The 23,794-nt window shown below is 44.4% G+C and overlaps 2 protein-coding genes across 2 annotated transcripts in view; one reads left to right on the forward strand and one right to left on the reverse strand.

Moving 5' to 3' along the window:
• LOC141173665 (NAD-dependent protein deacetylase sirtuin-3-like) overlaps positions 1-2,312 on the reverse strand; it is a 20,748-nt gene extending 18,436 nt beyond the window's left edge. Inside the window, exon 1 of the mRNA XM_073657975.1 lies at positions 2,192-2,312. The gene's annotated coding sequence lies outside the window, so the exon portion shown is untranslated. The remainder of the gene's footprint in view (positions 1-2,191) is intronic.
• On the forward strand, positions 2,269-23,502 carry PSMD13 (proteasome 26S subunit, non-ATPase 13). The gene is made up of 13 exons (XM_073657972.1): positions 2,269-2,502; positions 10,765-10,843; positions 14,169-14,203; positions 15,413-15,468; positions 16,368-16,411; positions 17,692-17,778; positions 19,014-19,185; positions 20,696-20,775; positions 21,082-21,207; positions 21,293-21,355; positions 21,488-21,568; positions 22,359-22,475; positions 23,170-23,502. Exons 1-13 carry the CDS (start codon positions 2,402-2,404, stop codon positions 23,263-23,265), a joined length of 1,137 nt encoding a protein of 378 aa, XP_073514073.1. The 5' UTR covers positions 2,269-2,401; the 3' UTR covers positions 23,266-23,502.
• The last annotated feature ends 292 nt before the right edge of the window (positions 23,503-23,794 follow it).

A 23,794-nucleotide genomic window follows, 5' to 3' on the forward strand; every position in this document is an offset into this window, starting at 1 on the left:
CACACTGTATACTGCACACTGTATGCCGCACAATGTATGCCGCACACTACACTGTATACCGCACACCATATACTGCACACTGTATACTGCACTGTATGTCGCACACTGTATACTGCACACTGTATACTGCACACTGTATGCCGCACAATGTATACTGCACACTGTATGCTGCACACAGTATGCCGCACTGTATGCCGCACACTGTATACTGCACACTGTATGCCGCACAATGTATACCACACTGTATGCCGCACACTGTATACTGCACACTGTATGCCGCACAATGTATGCCGCACACTACACTGTATACCGCCCACCATATACTGCACACTGTATACTGCACTGTATGCCGCACACTGTATACTGCACACTGTATACTGCACACCATATATTGCACACTGTATACTGCAAACTGTATGCCGCACAATGTATACTGCACACTGTATACTGCACACCATATACTGCACACTGTATACTGCAAACTGTATGCCGCACAATGTATACTGCACACTGTATGCCGCACAATGTATACTGCACACTGTATACTGCACACCATATACTGCACACTGTATACTGCAAACTGTATGCCACACACTGTATACTGCACACTGTATGCCGCACACTATATACTGCACTGTATGCCACACAATGTATACTGCACACTGTATGCCGCAATGTATACTGTACACTGTATGCCGCACAATGAATACTGCACACTGTATGCCGCACACTGTATACTGCACACTGTATACTGCACTGTATGCCGCACAATGTATACTGCACACTGTAGGCCGCATTGTATACTGCACACTGTATGCCGCACACTGCACTGTATACCGAACACTTTATACTGCACACTGTATGCCACACACCGTATACTGCACACTGTATACTGCACTGTATGCCGCACAATGTATACTGCACACTGTATGCCGCACAATGTATACTGCACACTGTATACCGCACACTGCACTGTATACTGAACACCTTATACTGCACGCTGCACTGTATGCCGCACTGTATACTGCACACTGTATGCCGCACACTACACTGTATGCCGCACAATGTATACTGCACACTGTATGCCGCACACTACACTGTATACCGCACACCATATACTGCACACTGCACTGTATGCCGCACAATGTATACTGCACACTGTATGCCGCACAATGTATACTGCACACTGTATACCGCACACTGCACTGTATACTGAACACCTTATACTGCACACTGCACTGTATGCCGCACTGTATACTGCACACTGTATGCCGCACACTACACTGTATGCCGCACAATGTATACTGCACACTGTATGCCGCACACTACACTGTATACCGCACACCATAAACTGCACACTGTATGCCGCACAATGTATATTACACATTGTATGCTGCACACTGTATACTGCACACTGTATGCCACACGCTGTATATCACACACTGTATACTGCACACTGTATACTGAACACTGTATGCTGCACACTGCACTGTATACCGAACACTTTATACTGCACACTGTATACTGCACACCATATACTGCACAGTATGCCGCACAATGTATACTGCACACTGTATGCCGCACTGTATACTGCACACTGTATACTGCACACTGTATGCCGCACACTGTATACTGCACTGTATACTGCACACTGTATACTGCACACTGTATGCCGCACTGTATACTGCACACTGTATGCCGCACACTGTATACTGCACTGTATACTGCACACTGTATACTGCACACTGTATGCCGCACTGTATACTGCACACTGTATACTGCACACTGTATGCCGCACTGTATACTGCACACTGTATGCCGCACACTGTATACTGCACTGTATACTGCACACCATATACTGCACAGTATGCCGCACAATGTATACTGCACACTGTATGCCGCACTGTATACTGCACACTGTATACTGCACACTGTATGCTGCACACTGCACTGTATACCGAACACTTTATACTGCACACTGTATACTGCACACCATATACTGCACAGTATGCCGCACAATGTATACTGCACACTGTATGCCGCACTGTATACTGCACACTGTATACTGCACACTGTATGCCGCACACTGTATACTGCACTGTATACCGCACACTGTATATGTGGTGCCACAAAGCAGAAAGCACACGCGAAACACTCATGTAGTTTGTCCCGTGACGGCCTTTGTAGTTACCAGAAGTTCGCTCCAATTTTGCATAGTAACAGTTACTATGGCTCCGAGGACGCCGGGAAATGTAGTTTCACGCTGATGCTTTACGACTTTGATTGTCGCATCTTGACGGAAGTGAGTGTGCAGCTTGCTCTGACACTTCCGGTAGTGGCGGCCGGTGTTTCCTGCACGCTTTTGTTTTTACTCTTAGGAGATTGACTTTGATTCGGAGAAATGAGGGACGTGACCGGCTTCTTACAGCAGCAGCAGAGTCAGAGCTCAACGCCTGAGACGGCGGCAATATGGCACCGGATGGAGGAGCTGTACAACAAGAAGTGAGCGCGGGGTGACAGCGCACAGCACAATGCCCGGCTCGGGGTCAGGAGCACGGCCAGTGATGGACACTGGTTGCCTCTAGAGGCCAATCAGGATCCAGCTTTTATATGTACTAGACCTATTGGCGGAGATGTATCTAAAATCTACCGGTAGCAACCAATCACAGAGCAGCTCTTATTGTACTAGGGCAGTTTAAGAAATGAAAGCTGCTCTCTGATTGGTTGCTATTCTAGTTTTGATAAACGAGATCCAAGTCCTAATACCTGGCACCGGCCCACCATAATTACCTGAATGGCTGTCATGGCCCCCTATAGGGATATTACATCGGGGTATGACATGTTGGTAGTGCATGTTACCAGGGCCGGTTTATGACTTACAGGATTTGTATTGATTTATGTCAATTTAATGTTTACCAGTTATAATATATTTTTTCTCTATAGATTAATAGTATACAGGAAAATAAGATATTCTAGAGTTTCTTATCAGAGAAATTCTCTTCTTTCTCCTGGACTGATTATTCTCAACTCACAGGTAAAATCTTTCTTCACTGAATACTGACTTTCCCATTGCTAGGATAGATGACAGTTGGTGCTTATAAAGTTCTATGGAATAATGTAACTGCAGTAGAATTTCTCTGTCTTTTGCTCCTTTTTTCATAGAATCTTATGATCACCAACTGTCATCTCCTTTCTCAGTAAGGTAACTATCTTCACTGAACGCAGAATTCATCCAGGAACTGAGAATTTTGACAATGATCGATCCATCCTGGAGGAGAAAGAAGCAGATTTCTCTGATAAGATCTATTACACAGTTTCTTATTTTCATGTGTATTATTGATTTATGGAATAAAAATGTCGGTGACCTTATAGAGCGGCTACATGTCAGCGGGATGCTCATTCGGCTGACAGCTGTATCTCTTCCTCCGCCCATACACATGCACGCTTGTTGCAGTTGAGTGTGGAGAATGGAGGACACCGTCCCAGATCCCTCCCAGGGACATGTCAGATCCTTCTCTCCTCTATATGTGGAGAAGAGCTTGGAAGCTCTCAAAATCATTAATTGGGCAACTAGTCCCGCCAAACTCGGCAGGTTGGACTTTCATATGTACAGGGACCTAAAATGTAAACTTTCCAACAATGTACTGTCCTCTGCTGATCCTTTCCATCTCCTCTGTCTGCTGTCAGCACTTCAATATTGTTCACATCCCCAGGCTGGAAAACTGGAGAGATCTAGTCTTGGGTGATCACTTGTTACTATTGCATCCAGTCCAGACAGTCGTATGTGAGTGTAAGGCTCTGGTCACACCACGTATTGTAGTGTCGGAGGTGCATGTGAGGAAGAGTTCCCGTCCTATAACTGCAGTGGATACAACAACCTATGGATACAGTTGACCACTTTTCCCACCCCAGTATTTCACTTCCCTGGATACAGTTGTAGCACACACTCCGTTGTGATACATATTAGGTGTGTAAGGTTTTCTGCCCTTGTTAGCTCAGCGCTTCCAGTCACTTACAGCAAACCGAGATCTTAGTAATGGGAGAGAAATAAGCTTCAAGCAGGGCTGTGGAGTCAGTATTAAATGGACCGACTCCTAAAATATATAATAAATTGGGTACAGTAGTTCAATGCAGGATGTGCTGAAAATGTTTCCATAAGAATTTGGGAAAGTTATGAAATGTCCCATAAATGTCTGTTCTGTTCCTGATCTAAGGATCTCGGGTTTTAGTTGAGATGAATCTGTGCTGCACTTTATGTACATGCTCAGTAGTGAGACAGTGCTGCACTTTATGTACACTCTCAGTAGTGATGCAGTGCTGCACTTTATGGACACGCTCAGTAGTGAGGCAGTGCTGCACTTTATGGACACTCTCAGTAGTGAGGCAGTGCTGCACTTTATGGACACTCTCAGTAGTGAGACAGTGCTGCACTTTATGGACACTCTCAGTAGTGAGACAGTGCTGCACTTTATGGACACTCTCAGTAGTGAGACAGTGCTGCACTTTATGGACACTCTCAGTAGTGAGACAGTGCTGCACTTTATGGACACTCTCAGTAGTGAGACAGTGCTGCACTTTATGGACACTCTCAGTAGTGAGACAGTGCTGCACTTTATGGACACTCTCAGTAGTGAGACAGTGCTGCACTTTATGTACACTCTCAGTAGTGAGGCAGTGCTGCACTTTATGGACACTCTCAGTAGTGAGACAGTGCTGCACCTTATGTACACGCTCAGTAGTGAGACAGTGCTGCACTTTATGGACACTGTCAGTAGTGAGACAGTGCTGCACTTTATGGACACTGTCAGTAGTGAGACAGTGCTGCACTTTATGGACACTGTCAGTAGTGAGACAGTGCTGCACTTTATGGACACTCTCAGTAGTGAGGCAGTGCTGCACTTTATGGACACTCTCAGTAGTGAGGCAGTGCTGCACTTTATGGACACTCTCAGTAGTGAGACAGTGCTGCACCTTATGTACACGCTCAGTAGTGAGACAGTGCTGCACCTTATGTACACGCTCAGTAGTGAGACAGTGCTGCACCTTATGTACACGCTCAGTAGTGAGACAGTGCTGCACCTTATGTACACGCTCAGTAGTGAGACAGTGCTGCACTTTATGTACACGCTCAGTAGTGAGACAGTGCTGCACTTTATGGACACGCTCAGTAGTGAGGCAGTGCTGCACTTTATGGACACGCTCAGTAGTGAGACAGTGCTGCACTTTATGGACACGCTCAGTAGTGAGGCAGTGCTGCACTTTATGGACACGCTCAGTAGTGAGACAGTGCTGCACTTTATGGACACGCTCAGTAGTGAGGCAGTGCTGCACTTTATGGACACGCTCAGTAGTGAGGCAGTGCTGCACTTTATGGACACGCTCAGTAGTGAGGCAGTGCTGCACTTTATGGACACTCTCAGTAGTGAGGCAGTGCTGCACTTTATGGACACGCTCAGTAGTGAGGCAGTGCTGCACTTTATGGACACGCTCAGTAGTGAGGCAGTGCTGCACTTTATGGACACTCTCAGTAGTGAGACAGTGCTGCACCTTATGTACACGCTCAGTAGTGAGACAGTGCTGCACTTTATGGACACTGTCAGTAGTGAGACAGTGCTGCACTTTATGGACACTGTCAGTAGTGAGACAGTGCTGCACTTTATGGACACTGTCAGTAGTGAGACAGTGCTGCACTTTATGGACACTGTCAGTAGTGAGGCAGTGCTGCACTTTATGGACACTCTCAGTAGTGAGGCAGTGCTGCACTTTATGGACACTCTCAGTAGTGAGACAGTGCTGCACCTTATGTACACGCTCAGTAGTGAGACAGTGCTGCACCTTATGTACACGCTCAGTAGTGAGACAGTGCTGCACCTTATGTACACGCTCAGTAGTGAGACAGTGCTGCACCTTATGTACACGCTCAGTAGTGAGACAGTGCTGCACTTTATGTACACGCTCAGTAGTGAGACAGTGCTGCACTTTATGGACACGCTCAGTAGTGAGGCAGTGCTGCACTTTATGGACACGCTCAGTAGTGAGGCAGTGCTGCACTTTATGGACACGCTCAGTAGTGAGGCAGTGCTGCACTTTATGGACACGCTCAGTAGTGAGACAGTGCTGCACTTTATGGACACGCTCAGTAGTGAGGCAGTGCTGCACTTTATGGACACGCTCAGTAGTGAGACAGTGCTGCACTTTATGGACACGCTCAGTAGTGAGGCAGTGCTGCACTTTATGGACACGCTCAGTAGTGAGGCAGTGCTGCACTTTATGGACACTCTCAGTAGTGAGGCAGTGCTGCACTTTATGGACACTCTCAGTAGTGAGGCAGTGCTGCACTTTATGGACACTCTCAGTAGTGAGGCAGTGCTGCACTTTATGGACACGTTCAGTAGTGAGGCAGTGCTGCACTTTATGGACACGCTCAGTAGTGAGGCAGTGCTGCACTTTATGGACACGCTCAGTAGTGAGGCAGTGCTGCACCTGATGGACACGCTCAGTAGTGAGGCAGTGCTGCACCTGATGGACACGCTCAGTAGTGAGGCAGTGCTGCACTTTATGGACACGCTCAGTAGTGAGGCAGTGCTGCACTTTATGGACACGCTCAGTAGTGAGACAGTGCTGCACTTTATGGACACGCTCAGTAGTGAGGCAGTGCTGCACTTTATGGACACGCTCAGTAGTGAGACAGTGCTGCACTTTATGGACACGCTCAGTAGTGAGGCAGTGCTGCACTTTATGGACACTCTCAGTAGCGAGGCAGTGCTGCACTTTATGGACACTCTCAGTAGCGAGGCAGTGCTGCACTTTATGGACACGCTCAGTAGCGAGGCAGTGCTGCACTTTATGGACACGCTCAGTAGCGAGGCAGTGCTGCACTTTATGGACACGCTCAGTAGCGAGGCAGTGCTGCACCTTAAGGACACGCTCAGTAGCGAGGCAGTGCTGCACCTTATGGACACGCTCAGTAGCGAGGCAGTGCTGCACCTTATGGACACGCTCAGTAGCGAGGCAGTGCTGCACCTTATGGACACGCTCAGTAGCGAGGCAGTGCTGCACCTTATGGACACGCTCAGTAGCGAGGCAGTGCTGCACCTTATGGACACGCTCAGGAGCGAGGCAGTGCTGCACCTTATGGACACGCTCAGGAGCGAGGCAGTGCTGCACCTTATGGACACGCTCAGGAGCGAGGCAGTGCTGCACCTTATGGACACGCTCAGGAGCGAGGCAGTGCTGCACCTTATGGACACGCTCAGGAGCGAGGCAGTGCTGCACCTTATGGACACGCTCAGGAGCGAGGCAGTGCTGCACCTTATGGACACGCTCAGGAGCGAGGCAGTGCTGCACCTTATGGACACGCTCAGGAGCGAGGCAGTGCTGCACCTTATGGACACGCTCAGGAGCGAGGCAGTGCTGCACCTTATGGACACGCTCAGGAGCGAGGCAGTGCTGCACCTTATGGACACGCTCAGGAGCGAGGCAGTGCTGCACCTTATGGACACGCTCAGGAGCGAGGCAGTGCTGCACCTTATGGACACGCTCAGGAGCGAGGCAGTGCTGCACCTTATGGACACGCTCAGGAGCGAGGCAGTGCTGCACCTTATGGACACGCTCAGGAGCGAGGCAGTGCTGCACCTTATGGACACGCTCAGGAGCGAGGCAGTGCTGCACCTTATGGACACGCTCAGGAGCGAGGCAGTGCTGCACCTTATGGACACGCTCAGGAGCGAGGCAGTGCTGCATGGTGCATACCCGTGTACCTGATGCAAACTCAAGTAGCGAGCACTTGCGCTCAAGACTAATGACAACTTTTTCAATATGATGACCTAATGTTATCAAATTCTGTGTCGTACCTCTGGGTTCAAAATGTTCACTATACCCCTTGATAAAATCCTTGAGGGGTCTAGTTTCCAAAATGAGGTCACTTGTGGGGGGGTTTCCACTATTTAGGCACATCAGGGGCTCTCCAAACGCGACATGGCGTCCGCTCTCAATTCTAGCCAGTTTTGCGTTCAAAAAGTCACACGGTCCTCCTTCCCTTCTGAACTCTGCCATGTGCCCAAACACTGTATTTTCCCCACATATGGGGTATTGGCGTACTCAAGAGAAATTGTACAACAGTTTTTGGGGTCCATTTTCTCCTCTTACCCTTGTGAAAATAAAAAAATTGGGGGCTAAAACATTATTTTTGTGGAAAAAGTTTGATTTTTTTTTTTTTTATTTTGTTATAAACTTCTGCAAAGCACTTGGGGGTTCAGGGTGCTCACCACACATCTAGATAAGTTCCCTGAGGGGTCTAGTTTCCAAAATGGTGTCACTTTTGGGGGATTCCACTGTTTGGGCACATCAGGGGCTCTCCAAACGCATCATGGCGTCCGCTAATTATTCAAGCAAATTTTACATTCAAAAGTCAAATTGCGCTCCTGCTCTGCCGTGCGCCCAAACAGTGGTTTTCCCCCACATATGGGGTATCTGCTTACTCAGGAGGAATTGCACAACAAATTGCATGGTGCAGTTTCTTCTGTTACCCTTATGAAAATGCAAATTGGAGGCTGAAAAAACATTTTTGTTGCAAAAATGTGAAAATTTTAATTTTATGGCTCAATGTTCTAAACTTCTGTGAAGCACCTGGGGGTTCAGGGTGCCCACCACACATCTAGATAAGTTCCCCGAGGAGTCTAGTTTCCAAAATGGTGTCACTTGAGGGGGATTTCCACTGTTTAGGCACATCAGGGGCTCTCCAAACGCAACATGGCGTCCGCTAATTATTCAAGCAAATTTTACATTCAAAAAGTCAAATGGCGCTCCTTCCCTTCCGAGCCCTGCCGTGCGCCCAAGCAGTGGTTTTTCCCCATGTATGGGGTATCTGCGTGCTCAGGAGGAATTGCACAACAAATTTTGGGGTCCATTTTTTCCTGTTACCCCTGTGAAAGTAAAAAAAATTGGGTCTAAAATAACATTTTTGTGAAAAAAGTTAAATGTTCATTTTTTTCTTCCACATTCCAAAAATTCCTGTGAAGCACCTGAAGGGTTAATAAACTTCTTGAATGTGGTTTCGAGCATCTTTAGGGGTGCAGTTTTTAGAATGGTGTCACTTGAGGGGGATTTCCACTGTTTAGGCACATCAGGGGCTCTCCAAACGCAACATGGCGTCCGCTAATTATTCAAGCAAATTTTACATTCAAAAAGTCAAATGGCGCTCCTTCCCTTCCGAGCCCTGCCGTGCGCCCAAGCAGTGGTTTTTCCCCATGTATGGGGTATCTGCGTGCTCATGAGGAATTGCACAACAAATTTTGGGGTCCATTTTTTCCTGTTACCCCTGTGAAAATAAAAAAAATTGGGTCTAAAATAACATTTTTGTGAAAAAAGTTAAATGTTCATTTTTTTCTTCCACATTCCAAAAATTCCTGTGAAGCACCTGAAGGGTTAATAAACTTCTTGAATGTGGTTTCGAGCATCTTGAGGGGTGCAGTTTTTAGAACGGTGTCACTTTTGGGTATTTTCTGTCATAAAGACCCCTGAAAATGACTTCAAATGTGATGTGGTCACTAAAAAAATGGTTTTGTAAATTTTGTTGTAAAAATGAGAAATCACTGGTCAACTTTTAACCCTTATAGCTCCCTAATGAAAAAAAAAAAATGGTTCCAAAATTGTGCTGATGTAAAGTAGACATGTGGGAAATGTTATTTATTAACTCTTTTGTGTGAAATATCTCTTTGATTTAAGGGCATAAAAAATAAAATGTTCAAAATTTTCGCCAAATTTCCATTTTTTTTCACAAATAAACGCAAGTGATATCGAAGAAATTTTACCACAATCATGAAGTACAATATGTCACGAAAAAACATTCTCAGAATCAGTGGGATCCGTTGAAGCGTTCCAGAGTAATTACCTCAAAGTGACCGTGGTCAGAATTGTAAAAATTGGCCTGGTCATTAACGTGCAAACCACCCTCGGGGGTAAAGGGGTTAAAGGAGTTACCCATCCTTAGGTTCTTGTGGTGCCTCAGGTGTTTGTTTACCTGCTAACCGGCACATGACTACTGCTGTCAATCAATGGCCGTAGTGGTCACCCAACATATTACTGCCATTCTGGCTCCCATCACTGGGCAGTGATGCCAAGAACGTGACATGTAACCACTGCTTATGTGCAGCCGCTTATCAACAAATGCAGTGCAGAATCGCAAATGAAAAGAACATGAGTGGATAGTGTTTGATTTTTTTTGTGCCTGTATGTTTTTCCCTAATTCTGGATAATCCCTTTAATTATGAACATGTTTTTGCTTTTTTAAATTAAAGAAGCTTTTCACAACTGGGCGCTGTTCAGGGAGCTATTACCTCTGTTGGAAGTGTTCCCCAATGTATACTCCGACATATGCTGCTGTATGGCCATACGGGGTCATAGGATATCACTGTCTGCTCCATATTGCCATGTATGACCTATGGACACTCCGTAAACACCATGATCAATGGACCCTATGGATTCACTGCCAGTATCTGTATAGTGAAGCTAGTGTAATAACCAAATGTGAACAGAGGCTAACCAAACCATGGATGCTTCCTGCACTAAACTAGCCTGTTCTCAGGTTGTGTCTTGTCCTGTGTGGGGTCTACAGACCCCCAGTGTCAGTCATTCGTAGATGAACCAGAATTCGGGGTCAGCTTACACCCATGCACATTAGATGACGGGGGTTACTGTAAATGTAGTCAGTTTAGTTCAATCTCCCAAAATAATTTGTCTTCTTACCTGTAATCTTGTTTCCAGGCTTTGGCATCAGTTAACTCTTCAGCTTCTGGACTTCGTTCAGGATCCTGAATGCTCCAAAGGCGATGGACTTATCAAAGTAAGTGAGTGCACCCATCGGGGGAAGGTCAGGGAGAACTGTGCTCAGTGATAGTCGTGGCCATTGAGTCCAGAGGCCTTTCCTTATTCTGTGGTCACTTTTCAAGTAACAGAAACGTCTAAGCTGTAACCAGGGGTCATACAGGGAGCCCATCCTCTATCTGACTTTATGCCTGAATAAACACTTGTATTCCACGGAAAGACAAAAATATATATTTTTTATTTCTTGAGGAGAACTCTGCATAGTGCCATTCCTCTTACATTCAGCCATGATGGAATTACCACAAAACATCACCGTTATTCCATCTTTGTAGTAAGAATGTAACAGAGGGGAGACTATGATCACTCAGGTTCTGTTATTCTTCCCATAATGTGTGAATTAATGGAAAAATATGGGAGATACTGTTTGGAAAGATGTGCGGTTGTGGATTTTAATAATCACCTAGGCAGGTTATCGATGCAAATAGTTTTATTCCTTCCGACCACGGTGAACAGCAATTCCAGGTAAATGTCCAACAGGCAATTCTCTTAGTCCTCGAGTTTCCAACCTGGGATCAGTAGTTCCACTGCCCCGTACCAGGTGATACCCATTGTCCCCCAACTTTTGGTTGGCCCACAGCTTTTTGTATCTCCCGCCGGTATATTGCAGTCACAGCATATGCTCCTTCGGATGATGGATATCATGACCGCAGCCCGTGATACCACCCAGCTCTCAGTCCGACTAGCAATCAATCTTCCATTTCTCCTGCACAGGGTTCAGCCCCCTGAATCGGCAGAAGAGCTCACCCCTCCCTCCCCCAGCTAATTGTGCCTTAGGCCATGTGCCCAAGTAGCATTTTTGTAGCATTTTTGCGGCGCATTTACGGCTGCGAAAACGCTTGTAAAACTGTCTGCCATGCAAAGCAATGTGAATTCGGATGTGCTGTGCACATGATGCGCTAATTTGTGCGCCGAATTCGCATTGCGTTGCAAAACGCAGCAAGACCATTTCTACCGCGATTACGCTGCAAATGCGCGGCCATTGAGTAACATTGAAACGCAGCAAACCCCCAGGTATATGTGGATTTGCTGCGTTTCAATTAAATTCAATGGCCGCAAATTTGCAGCGTAATCGCAGTGCGCGTGGTACCCGGGATGAAGAGGAGACTACAACTCCTCTTCATCCCGGCTACCACGCGGTGAAAAAAATAAATAAAAAAGTTAAAAATAAACAAAACCTGTATATTCACCTCTCCGGCGGCCCCCGGTCTGCTCCCGGCCACGTCCTCTCTCCCTGGCGTCCCGCGGTGTACTGTCAGGACCTGCGGTGACTTCATTTAGTCACCTGATGGTCACGCGACCGCTGACGTCGGCGGTCAGGTGATGGTCGCGTGACCATCAGCTGACTAAATGACGTCACCGCAGGTCCTGACAGTACACCGCGGGACGGCAAGGAGTGATGACGCGGTCAGGAGGAGACTGGAGAGGTGAGTATACGGGCTTTTTTTTATTTTTAACGTTTTAATTCTTTTTTTTTTTTTTTTTTTTTTTTTTTAAACTATAGATGCTGCATTTAAAACATCAGTTGTTCACACATTATAAATCCATACCGGTTGCATGGATTTATATTATGTGACCAACTTGTCAAGCACTTTCCAAGTGATGCTCAAAATTGCTTAGAAAACTGCTTGAAAAAACGCATGTAAATCTGCATACGTCTTTTTCTGCCAGAGAGAGGCAAAAACGCTCTGCATCAAATCTGCTACGTGGGCACATAGCCCTAAGGCCCCGTCACACATAATGAGATCGCTAGCGAGATCGTTATTGCGTCACGGTTTTGGGATCTCTGGGGAGCTGTCAAACATGCAGAACTTTCCAACGATCTCGGCCGCCCCAGCGATCTAACCAACGATCTCGGCGGTCGTTGGGACGCTTTCACACAGCAGCTATTTCAACGATCCACACCTTGATAGGGACTGTACTGTGTCACAAAGGCGTACATAAAATCACTTTTCCGCGCCCCCCCTCATCTCCAATTGGTGGACACTACTGCGCTCTGATTGGATGGCCTTGGTTTAACACTGCGTCTCCGGTCAGATAGGATCTCTACTGCGTCTCCATTAAAAATGGAAACTCATTTGAGACCCCAAACAATGCCTACCTAGCTAAAGATGCCTGATTTCTTCAAAGTGGAGTCACAGCCGGAGAACGCTGGTGGGATCTGAAAAAAACAAGGACGCAGTAGCGACCACCAATCGGGGACGAGGAGTGCAGAAAAGTCCAATTTATGCACGCCTACATGTTTCAGTTCTGAATCGCTAACGAGGTCGTTGATAAGGTGTCAAATACAGCGATGCACACTGCCCAGCGGGAGCGCAATGACCCAGGAATGGTCCAGGAAGCTTTGTAACGATCAGCGATCTCATAGCAGGGGCCTGATCGTTGCTACCTGTCAGACAGAACGAGATCGCTATTGCGACACCAAAACCGTGTCTCACTAGCGATCTCGTTATGTGTGATGGGGCCTTTAGTGGAGATATTTTCTCAGGTGGAACCCATCCCCTGGGTTTGCATGTGAGACTACCTGTGGTGACGGAGAGAACAATGGCCCAAGGTCTCGGAGATTTGGTCACTGAGTGGAATAGATACTTGAGGTTGAACTGATGAGCAAACAAATCACTAACAAAATACAAAAATAAGATTGATGAAAATGGGCACTCAGTGCTGGAAGAGTATTTAGTAAGTGGCCAGGTCCTCACACTGTTCCTTCTGTCTGTGCAGATTTTCCCTGCACGCTTAGGGAGTAGTGACGTGCCTCTGCACATGGTAATGCCTAGTCACACATTTCCAAGTGGAATAACAGAGGAATTGCATGTCACAGATTCCTTAATTTAATTGGTGTCAGACATGATGACCTGTCATCTTTGAGTACCTATAATTTTCATGTATTGTATTGTTTTATATTATTAATGTATTTGAATGTGCTGCCGATTAGTGGGGGTCCGGGTCCACCACAATGGCTCTGATATGGTCACAGTGGGTGGCCTGGACGGCGTGTGGCCGCGGTGGACATGAAGTCCAGTACAGATGAGTCGTGTTCTGATCGATCAGCGGGGGTCTCGGGGCTCTCACCAATCAGCAGCAAACTCAATTAATAAATGATATTAAAAATGAAACTTTATATGAAGCTGGTTCATTCTGTAAAGTCGTGGTCAGTCATATTTATTTTTCAGAAGGTAATATATAAAAAAGAAAAAAAAAACTTTTATATAGTAGATCCTTAAAAATTTAGTTTTTTTTTCTAGTGATGTCATGTACTGAGGTATGTTTCTTTTCTTGTTTTGCAGCTTTATGAGAACTTCATCAGTGATTTTGAGCACAGGTATGAAGACATTTTTACTTCTATTCCTTTCCCTGGAAAAATATAAATAAGAAGTCTTCTGTTATTGCTGTGTGTTTCTTTAAAATGGGTGTACAGTCCTTGGACAGCAAGAGGAATGATCCTCGGGAAGCCGCATGACAACTAACCTGGATGCGGTCAGACGGTCACAGACTCTATTACAAGAGAATAGGGCCGATTATGCTAATGATACTCTGATCAGAGTGCGATCAGAGTCTCTCGGAGAAGATGGAGGATACAATCTTCATATTCTCCATTCTATGTGTCTGCGGAAATTGGACTGCACTCAGATGTCATCAGAGTGCAGCCCAATGTTTTCCACGCATCCATTGACTTGAATGGGCGAGTGACATCCGATTTCAAAGTGATATCCCACGATTTATTTTCTTTGACAGATTCTGTCATTGAGAATAAACTGCCCCATTCAATAACAGTGTGAGTGCTGTCCGATAAAAATCAGATGGCACTCGTCCGATATATAGACCAATGTGAGTAAGCCCTTACCGTGAGCTTCACTGCCGTCCTCCGAGATATATGGGGCTATTAGTAGTTATGGATTATATACTCCTGAAGACACCAATGTACAGTGGTGGCCAAAAGTATTGGCACCCCAGCAATTCTGTCAGATAATACTCAGTTTCTTCCTGAAAATGATTGCAATCATAAATTCTTTGGTATTATTATCTTCATTTAATTTGTCTTCAATGAAAAAACACAAAAGAGAATGAAGCAAAAATCAAATCGTTGATCATTTCACACAAAACTCCAAAAATGGGCCAGACAAAAGTATTGGCACCCTCAGCCTAATACTGGATCTGATTTTTATTCCTTTTTGGTCAGTGTCAGTTTTTACCATCAGTGCACCATCTATTTTTCTCCTACACAAAAATCCCTATCATCTGTGCTCCAGGTCTCGTCAGCAGTTTTGTAGGGTCCTATCATCTAGTCCCTCGTAGCGGATGATTTCTGTAGAGTTTATATGAAATTATTACAAATGATTATAAGACTGTCATTATAAACTGCACTCATTACTGCTTCTCAGTTCATTGATATAAGAGACATAACAGCCACGTTTTATCAATATGTCCATTGGGAAATAAGATTTACCCTCCAATAGGCAAATCCCCAATATTGTGTATTATGTTTCTTAACCAATAAACTGGTCTGATAGATTATTATATATCGTTTCAGAATTAACCCCTTATCTCTGGTTGAGATAATCCTTCATGTGGTGCGACAGATGACAGGTAAGGAAACACACACACACACACATTGGTGTATATCATATATATATATATATATATATATATATATATATATATATATATATATATATATATATATATATATATATAAAAATATACACCTATGTGTACACACACATTTAAGAACATTGTGTTTAGTTACCATGTTGCGAGCAGGAGACGTAGCAGCCATCCGCTCTCAGCACGATGATCTCCGTGTGGATCGTCTCTAGCGGCTCATTCAAACACCAGTGATTTTCGCATATGAGATAATAGATCCTATTTTCATCATTGATTTTTTTTGTCCGTGTCATCAGTTTGGTCAGTGTCAGACTTTGGTCCGACTTTCATCAGTTTTTCTCGGATGAGAAACAAACAAACAAAAAAAGTTTCTCCATCTTTTCATTTTTTCCTATCAGTTGATGGAAAATCCAACTGCTGTCCGATTTTTTTTTTTCGCAGACCCATAGACTTTTATTGCAAATTTTGATCTGACACATCTGTGTGATTTTGCACGGTCCACAAAAAGTAATGGATGTGTGAACAGCGTCATTCACTATTATCGGTACGAGTGCTATCTGCAGAAAAACACGGTGCTTGGACGCAAAAATTGCAGTGTGAATGAGCCCTAACTGTAACTCACCCTCCATGTGCTCAGACAGGAGCCAAATGCACTGGGGGGAGATGGGACCAAGTCTAATTAACACCTTTCTACTAAAGATGGGTGGATAAGGGTCCACAATACACAATACCTTTTATGTATTCCACCAGTAAGGAAGGTCATATGTGGTTTGTTGTTTTTTTTGTTTGTTTTTTAAAGAGGATAATAAAATATTTTTTCATTTTAATGTTGCATCTGTTCTTTGATAATATTTGTAATTACTTACATATTTATATTTTAGATCCCACTGTGGCTCTTACTTTCCTGGAGAAAACTCGGGAGAAGGTAAGCCGAGCGCACAGGCCCTTTATATTCACACAACACTACTATGGTCTATGGGGGGGGGCTGTGGACATCGGGGGCTAGGGAATGTAACCAGTGGGTTACCATTGCCAGTGGGTTACCATTACCAGTGGGTTACCATTACCAGTGGGTTACCATTGCCAGTGGGTTACCATTACCAATGGTTGTTGACCGTCCACATTGCCTTATTAGCATGTGCACTGTTTTAGGCTTGTACTACTGGGTGTAATTAAGGACAGAGTCACACACATCAGTTTTGCTCATCCATGTTCTGTCCATTTGTAAAACTGATGCAAAATAAATTGGCCCACAGAGTATAATGGAGTCCCAAATCTGTTTTTTCTTTATTGTATCCATGTATGTCCTCTGTTATTCTTAAGGAGGATCTGTCAGCAGGTTTTTGCTATGTAATCCGAGAGCAGCATGGTGTAGGGAATGAGACCCTATTTCCAGGGATGGGTCACTTATTAGGCTGTGTGCTGTTGCTTCAATACAATCAGTGTTTTATCAGCAGGAGATTATCACTGCAGGACTAGGTTTTGTAAAAGCCAATCCAGCCAAGCTGTGTAACCCCGCCCCCACTACTGATTGGCAGCTTGCTCATGGCGTACACAGCTGCCAATCGGGTGTGGGCAGGGTTATACAGAGCTCAGCATTCTGATGCTACATTTACAGCAGAGATTATATCAAAACTGCACCAACCAGCCCAGTAAGTGACACATCACTGGAATCAGGGTCTCTGCCCCTACATCAAGATGCTCTCAGATTTCATAGAAAAATCTGATGACAGATTTGCTTTCATGCATGCATTTAATGCGTCTTGAAGATCCAAATTGGCCATTAAAACAACCCTAAAGTGATTTGATTTTCAGTCTTTCTTAAAAGTTTTCTTTTATGGAAAGTTTTGTGGGGCTCATGGGAATCCTTCAAGCTTGAGATATAACTCTAGACCTGAGTGCAATCTTATATCAACATGATTTCAAAGAGGGGACTGACTTTGCATGAGCAGTATGACAGGCTTCTGTCTTTTTCATGCTTCAGTGTTTCGCAGTCATTAATTATTTGGAAGGTGGTGAAGGGGTCGTCCCAAAATTCCGCCCAAAACAGAAACCTATTTGGAATATCACCAGCATCCCTGAACAGTTCTAGTATGATCCCTGACATGTAACGACCCTTTCTCACCAATTATTGGCTTTTTCTGCTGAACATGTAAAATATATAAAGTTTGTAAAGTTTTTTTTTGTTTGTTTTTTTGGTTACAGGTGAAAAGTAGTGATGAGGCTGTGATACTCTGCAGGACGGCCATTGGAGCGTTGAAGCTGAACATTGGAGACTTACAAGCCACTAAGGTGTGTGAAGGGAATATTTATATGGAATAGGGCAAAACTCGCTGTGATAAAGCCATTTAGTGTATTTTATTCACAACTTCTGTTGGAAGTTTGTATTTTTAGACGAATAGACTTTTGCAACTTTACATTTCTTGTAAGGCTATGTGCGCACGATCCGTATTTGAAGCAGAAATTTCCTGAGTGTTTCTGCATCTCCTTAGTAGAAAAAAACGCATGCAGAGTTTACATGACGCGTTTTTTGATGCATTTTTTGAAGCGTTTTGTACATCAATGAATGCTATTTGGAGCTAATTAAAGTTATTCTGTGGGACATTGCTTAAACCTTGGATTACCATAAGAACTGGGGTGAGTATATTGGTTAATTTGAATGATTAAAGAATGTGTCTGTTGTATTTCAAATAAAGTGTTTACTGTGTGTCTGTGTGTTTACTTAACTCTTTACTTTAAGTTTGGTCATGAAAAGGTCTGATTGACACCTTGTCATAACCAAATAAGAGCTGGGTGTCATCTAGTCCCATTCACCCAATCTTCATTAGCATTTCTATTCATGTAATTTATGTGGCTGCTGTGAGCTAGCATTTTTAGCCTGGGAAGGTGCCGTTTGCAAACATGGTCCCTGGCCATAATTAACATCTCACAGCTGGTTCGTTAGCTGCTAGGTCCCCCGATCAGCACTCAGCAGCACTTTGGATGCAGCATATTTTTGTTGCGTCCAAAATGCAGTGTTCTAATGCCTCACTTTTGTTGTCAGTACATGTGAATCCACCGCATATAATGACTTTTCAATCGGTCAAAATCTGCGGGAAAACCGCCGCGAAAACGCTTCAAAAACTAATAGTGTGAACTTTAACCTTCAAGGGATTGTCCCTTTTCAGAAAGCCCTGACCCTGGGTGCAGTTTGTTTAAAAAAAAAAATGTGATTCCTGGAGCCATTTACAAATAAATGGACATTACGTATAATTTCTCCTAGCATTGGTGTCCATAGTGTGTTGCAGCTGTCCTTGAGCCTCTGATTTTCTGGAGGTCTGTTATTCCAGGCAATGTTCTAATAAGATGTTATCGCAGCTCAGAATGACAAGTAACATTAATTTGGTTGTATTTTTACCCAGCCGTTTTCTCTCCACTCCTGAATCTTAAATCATTGGAAGCCCTTGTACTATACGGCTTGTATCTTACCTTATGGTTATTGCTTTCCATCGTCTTAGCTTTCCGTGCTGCTTGTTTTGCATCTGCAGGAAACAATAGAAGGTGTGGAGGAGATGCTCGGAGCCTTGGCCGGTGTGACATCTGTGCACAGCCGCTTCTATGACCTGTCTAGCAAGTATTATCAGACGATTGGGAATCACGCCTCCTATTACAAAGATGCTCTTCGATTCTTGGGATGCACAGAACTAAAAGACTTGCCAGGTAAGTGCCCTAAACGTGATCAGCTCCTTTTTTCTTACTTTCTTCCAAGTCTTCTCCTTGTGCTTTGTTCTTCCTGTGACAGGCGGCTCTTGTAGAAATGTCCAGGATGAAACAACATTACTGGAGTCGTGTAGATCTTATTTCCTGCAGTCATTAAGGCTAGAAATATTTAGTCCCTTTGCTTTTTTTTGTGGTTTTGCTAGTTGTACATAGAATGAAGAACATCTATGGCTGCCTGGTAGTGATAACACTACATTATCAGGTAAGGCACAAGCATATAGTATTAACCCCCTAACGAGATATTACGTACAGCGTACTTCATATGCAAGCTCGCACGTCGGCAGATGGTTGATTTTAACCAGCCATCATCTGCCTCTAACAGCTGATGATGGAGCAGAGCATCACCTGCCGCTGTTAAACGGTCAACCGCAGCTGTCAGTCAGTGATAGTGGCATTGAGAGGGGGGAGCGCTGTTCAATGCCATGATGGCTAGGAGTCTGCTGAAGACCCCTTTACCTGTCATGATGGTTCTTCTGTGAAACCCTGCCTGTAGCTGGCGTTCATAGGAGACTGCGATCTTTGCTGTATACAGCAATGCTGTGGTATTACAATTTATACCACAAGCAATCAGACAATCGCAGGTTTAAGTACCCTAATGGGACTAACAAATAATGTGAAAAGTAAAAAAAAAAAAAAAAAAAACATTCTAATTACCCTCCTTTTCCCTCATAAAAAATTAAATTAAAAATGCACTTATTTGGTGTCACTGCATTCGTATAAATCTGATCTATCAAAATATAAAATAAATGAATCCAATTGCTAAATGGCCAAATGAGCGAGAAAAAAATCTAAACCCCCAAATTGCGGTTTTTCAGCCGCCACAACAACACTAAAACTTTTTAATAAGAGCCGATCAAAATGTCCTATCTACCCCAAAATGATACCAATAAAAACATTGGCTCGGAGTTCCAAAAACCAAATAACAAGCCCTCTCAGCTCCGTATCCCGAAAATTGAAAATGTTGCGTCTCTTTGAAAACTTTGTCACAAGCCTTTTTTTTTTTTTTTACAAGTTTGAGATTTTTTTTTCTCCACTTAAATAAAACAAAAACCATTCTTGTTTGGTATCTGCATAATTGTTCTGACCTGAAGAATCCTATTGTCATGTAGTTTTTACCTTTTAAAATGAATGCTGTAAATGAAAACTAAAAAAACAATTGTAGAATTGCTTTTTTTTTTTTTTTGCTTTTTTTTTCCTGCCTTCCAGTGCATCACATGATAAAATGGATTGTGTCATGCAAAGGTACAACTCATCCTGCAAAAAAAAAAAAAGCCAGCTCTCACATGGCTATGTCGACAGGGAAAAAAATGATGGCTCTTGGAATAAGGGGGAAGGAAAAAATGAAAGCACAAAAATGAAAAATTGCCTTGTCCTGAGGAACCTCATCAAATAAAGCGTTGTAGGAATATCTGAGGATCTGCGGTCATTGCCTGTCCATCTCTTATTGCAGTATCAGAGCAGCAGGACCGGGCGTTCACTCTCGGGCTGGCCGGTCTTCTCGGAGATGGGGTCTATAACTTCGGAGAGCTGGTAAGTCATTTTGCACATCATGTACGAACAAGAAGTTGCCTCATCTGTAATACATCGTTCAGTGCCATTGTTCTCGGCAGCACAGGTGCTTTCTACCCAGTATGATGTGCTGCCGAGAACTGCTATTTGTTGGGCTGATCAAAAGATCATTTCACTTGAGAAATAAGCGTTTTGCTCGTTGATCGGCAGCGTGTTTACAGTGCACGGTTATGGAGAAACGCGCGCTCCTAGGGACGCCTATTCATGATGATCCTGCTGTGTACCTGGACTCATCTCATACAGTGACCCTGTGATCTCTCTCATCAGCTGATGCATCCGGTGCTGGAGTCCTTGCGTAAGTCTGAGCGGCAGTGGCTGATAGACACACTTTACGCCTTCAACAGCGGCAATGTAGAGACCTTCAGAGCCTTGAAAACTGCTTGGGGACAACAGGTTTGGGGCCAGTTTTGTGTCTTGTCCGCCATTATTTTTTAGATGCCCCCTTGTCGCTGACATGATGTCTTATTGTTACCTTTAGCCTGACCTTGCTGCCAATGAATCCTTGTTACTTAAGAAAATTCAGCTTCTCTGTTTAATGGAGGTGAGTGATTTTTGGGGGTCCGCATCCTCTACCCCATCTATTCCCTATCCCTGCAGGAGCTCTAGTAGATGTGTACAGAATCCTAACCGTATGTTATTTGTAAATTACCGTCTGGTGTTTGCCTCTCCATAGATGACGTTCACACGGCCAGCGAATCATCGTCAGCTGACATTTGAAGAGATTGCAAAGAGCGCGCAGGTCAACATTAATGATGTGAGTTGAACTGCTGTATAACTAATGTTTAGATTTTCTTTACTGATTTTTTTAATATAAAATTATATGGGGTTTTTATATTTGACCCGGACCTTGTACACACAGTCGTATTTGGAAATGGTGCAGTATGGATCCATAATATACTGCTTTTTGCCTGTAATGGCACACTTAAAGGGGTTGTCCAGTTTAAATGTACAAACCTGCACTCTGTGAGGATTCTCCAGCATCAGAAGCGGGTGATCATGTGACCACAAGTGTTCAATTTTCATACTTCCAGCCACATTCTGACTAGACATGTCCAGCCTCACTCTATACACTTGCATTGAGCGAGGCTGCGCACGTCTAGTCAGCACGTGACCGCATGTATACAAATCGCATACTTGCAGTCACTGTTTCCCAGCACTGGAGAATCCTCACAGCTCACAGTGTGCGTGAGGTGAAGATTAACAAATCTGCAGTTACATAGGCTACAAGTCTGCAGTCACTCTAAGGCCGGACAAACCCTGGTCGACATCTCGATTTCAGTGAATTCAATGGTGAAGTGGAGCAGACAGCTGCACCGTTCAGTGCAATGCAATTTGTCAGTGAGATCACCCACACCAATGTAAAATTGGCTCAATAAATGTTTTTAGATGAATTTCCTGCAGTTGGCATGACCCCAACCGTGCACCTCACAAATCCTGATTACAGAACATTTCACATAGAAAACTGTGATAGTATTATCATATTGTGCAGGAGGAAATGCCTGGGGTATGATGTGTCCTTCACCAATCTGTCCCCATTGTCGCAGGTGGAGCTTCTCGTCATGAAGGCGCTGTCAGTGGGCTTGCTGCGGGGGAGCATTGATGAAGTGTATAAGCGAGTGCACATTACATGGGTTCAGCCTCGGGTTCTTGATCTGCAGCAGGTATGGAATCCGCTTCTGTCCTGACTCTTAAAATGATGCCATTTACCCCGAGAGCCCCACCGATCCTGAGCCCCTTTCCTCCTCCCTGTTGGTCTGCATGCTCTAGGGGAGGTGTTTTAATCTACAATTTTTAGACATTAGTAGGGGTCCCAAAGGTTGGACCCCCCAACCATCAGAAGTTTACGACCTATTCTTATTTTTTAATTGAACGGACAGTCCATGAAATACATAGACTTGCCGAGATCTTCAGAGTGTGACATGATCTTTGCAGCCACATTGCTTTCTGGCTAATTTTTAAGAGTTGTGAATGCGTGACATCACTCCCCCCCCCATTAAAATATGACATTTTTGTTAAGCAAGATGACCCTTTTACAGATCTATTGAAGGGGTTGCACAATGAGAGAAGTTATCACCTATCCATCGCTTATAGATTGGTGGGGGATCACACTGTTGGGATTGGCAGAACAAGGAATTTTTATCCCGGTAGAAATGGAAACGGCAGTGCACATCTATTCCCTATGGGGCTGATGAAAAATTTGCAGGTGATGTTCTGATCGGCACCATAGGGTATGAATGGAGCTGCTGTCGGGCTTGTGCGCTGCCGCTCCCCCACCCATTTATCAGTTATCACCTGTCCACAGGACGTCTCTTCACCAGACAGTCCCTTAAAGTTATTGTGCTTTTTATTTTTCAGATCAAAGGTATGAAAGACCGCCTGGAGTTCTGGTGCACAGACGTGAAGAGCATGGAGATGCTGGTAGAACACCAGGCCCACGACATCCTGACGTAGACTTCCCACCACTCTGATCAGAGATCGCACCAGTCTTCGTCACCCGTTGCGGTTGCACTTGTGAAGGTGGAAGTGGGGATATAGTTGGACTCATTTGGAGGGGATTGAAGCCCCCGCTGCCTGTCACTCACACCTTTTCTCTGGTTTCATCTAGAGGATGCAGCTTCTGTATGTTCTAGGGTTTGTGCCTGCACCGATAATGGCAATGCGTAAATAAACCAGTTTCTGTAATCTTCACCACTGCTGTTTTGACATCCTAAGCTCTCCAGTGGCAGGATAACCGGACCTCACCTGCAATCTGCCAGTAATATTGTATTTTCTCATTATAGACCTTAAACAGTGTACGTGTAATGAAGAGCTAAATACAAGAAACAAATCTGCTCTGATTTATAAATCATCCCCTGGTTTCTATTAGTCTGAACCAATTTCATGTAAATCCAAATGAAGAGTTAAAGGGATTGTCCAGTGCTGCTTATTACACCTTGGAGGTGAGCGGTGCCGTCACAACCCCAGATATGAGACGCACACA

This window comes from Phyllobates terribilis, unplaced genomic scaffold, assembly GCF_046119375.1.
Source record: "Phyllobates terribilis strain yellow unplaced genomic scaffold, ASM4611937v1 Scaffold_13__5_contigs__length_258822181, whole genome shotgun sequence".
Taxonomy (NCBI): domain Eukaryota; kingdom Metazoa; phylum Chordata; class Amphibia; order Anura; family Dendrobatidae; genus Phyllobates; species Phyllobates terribilis.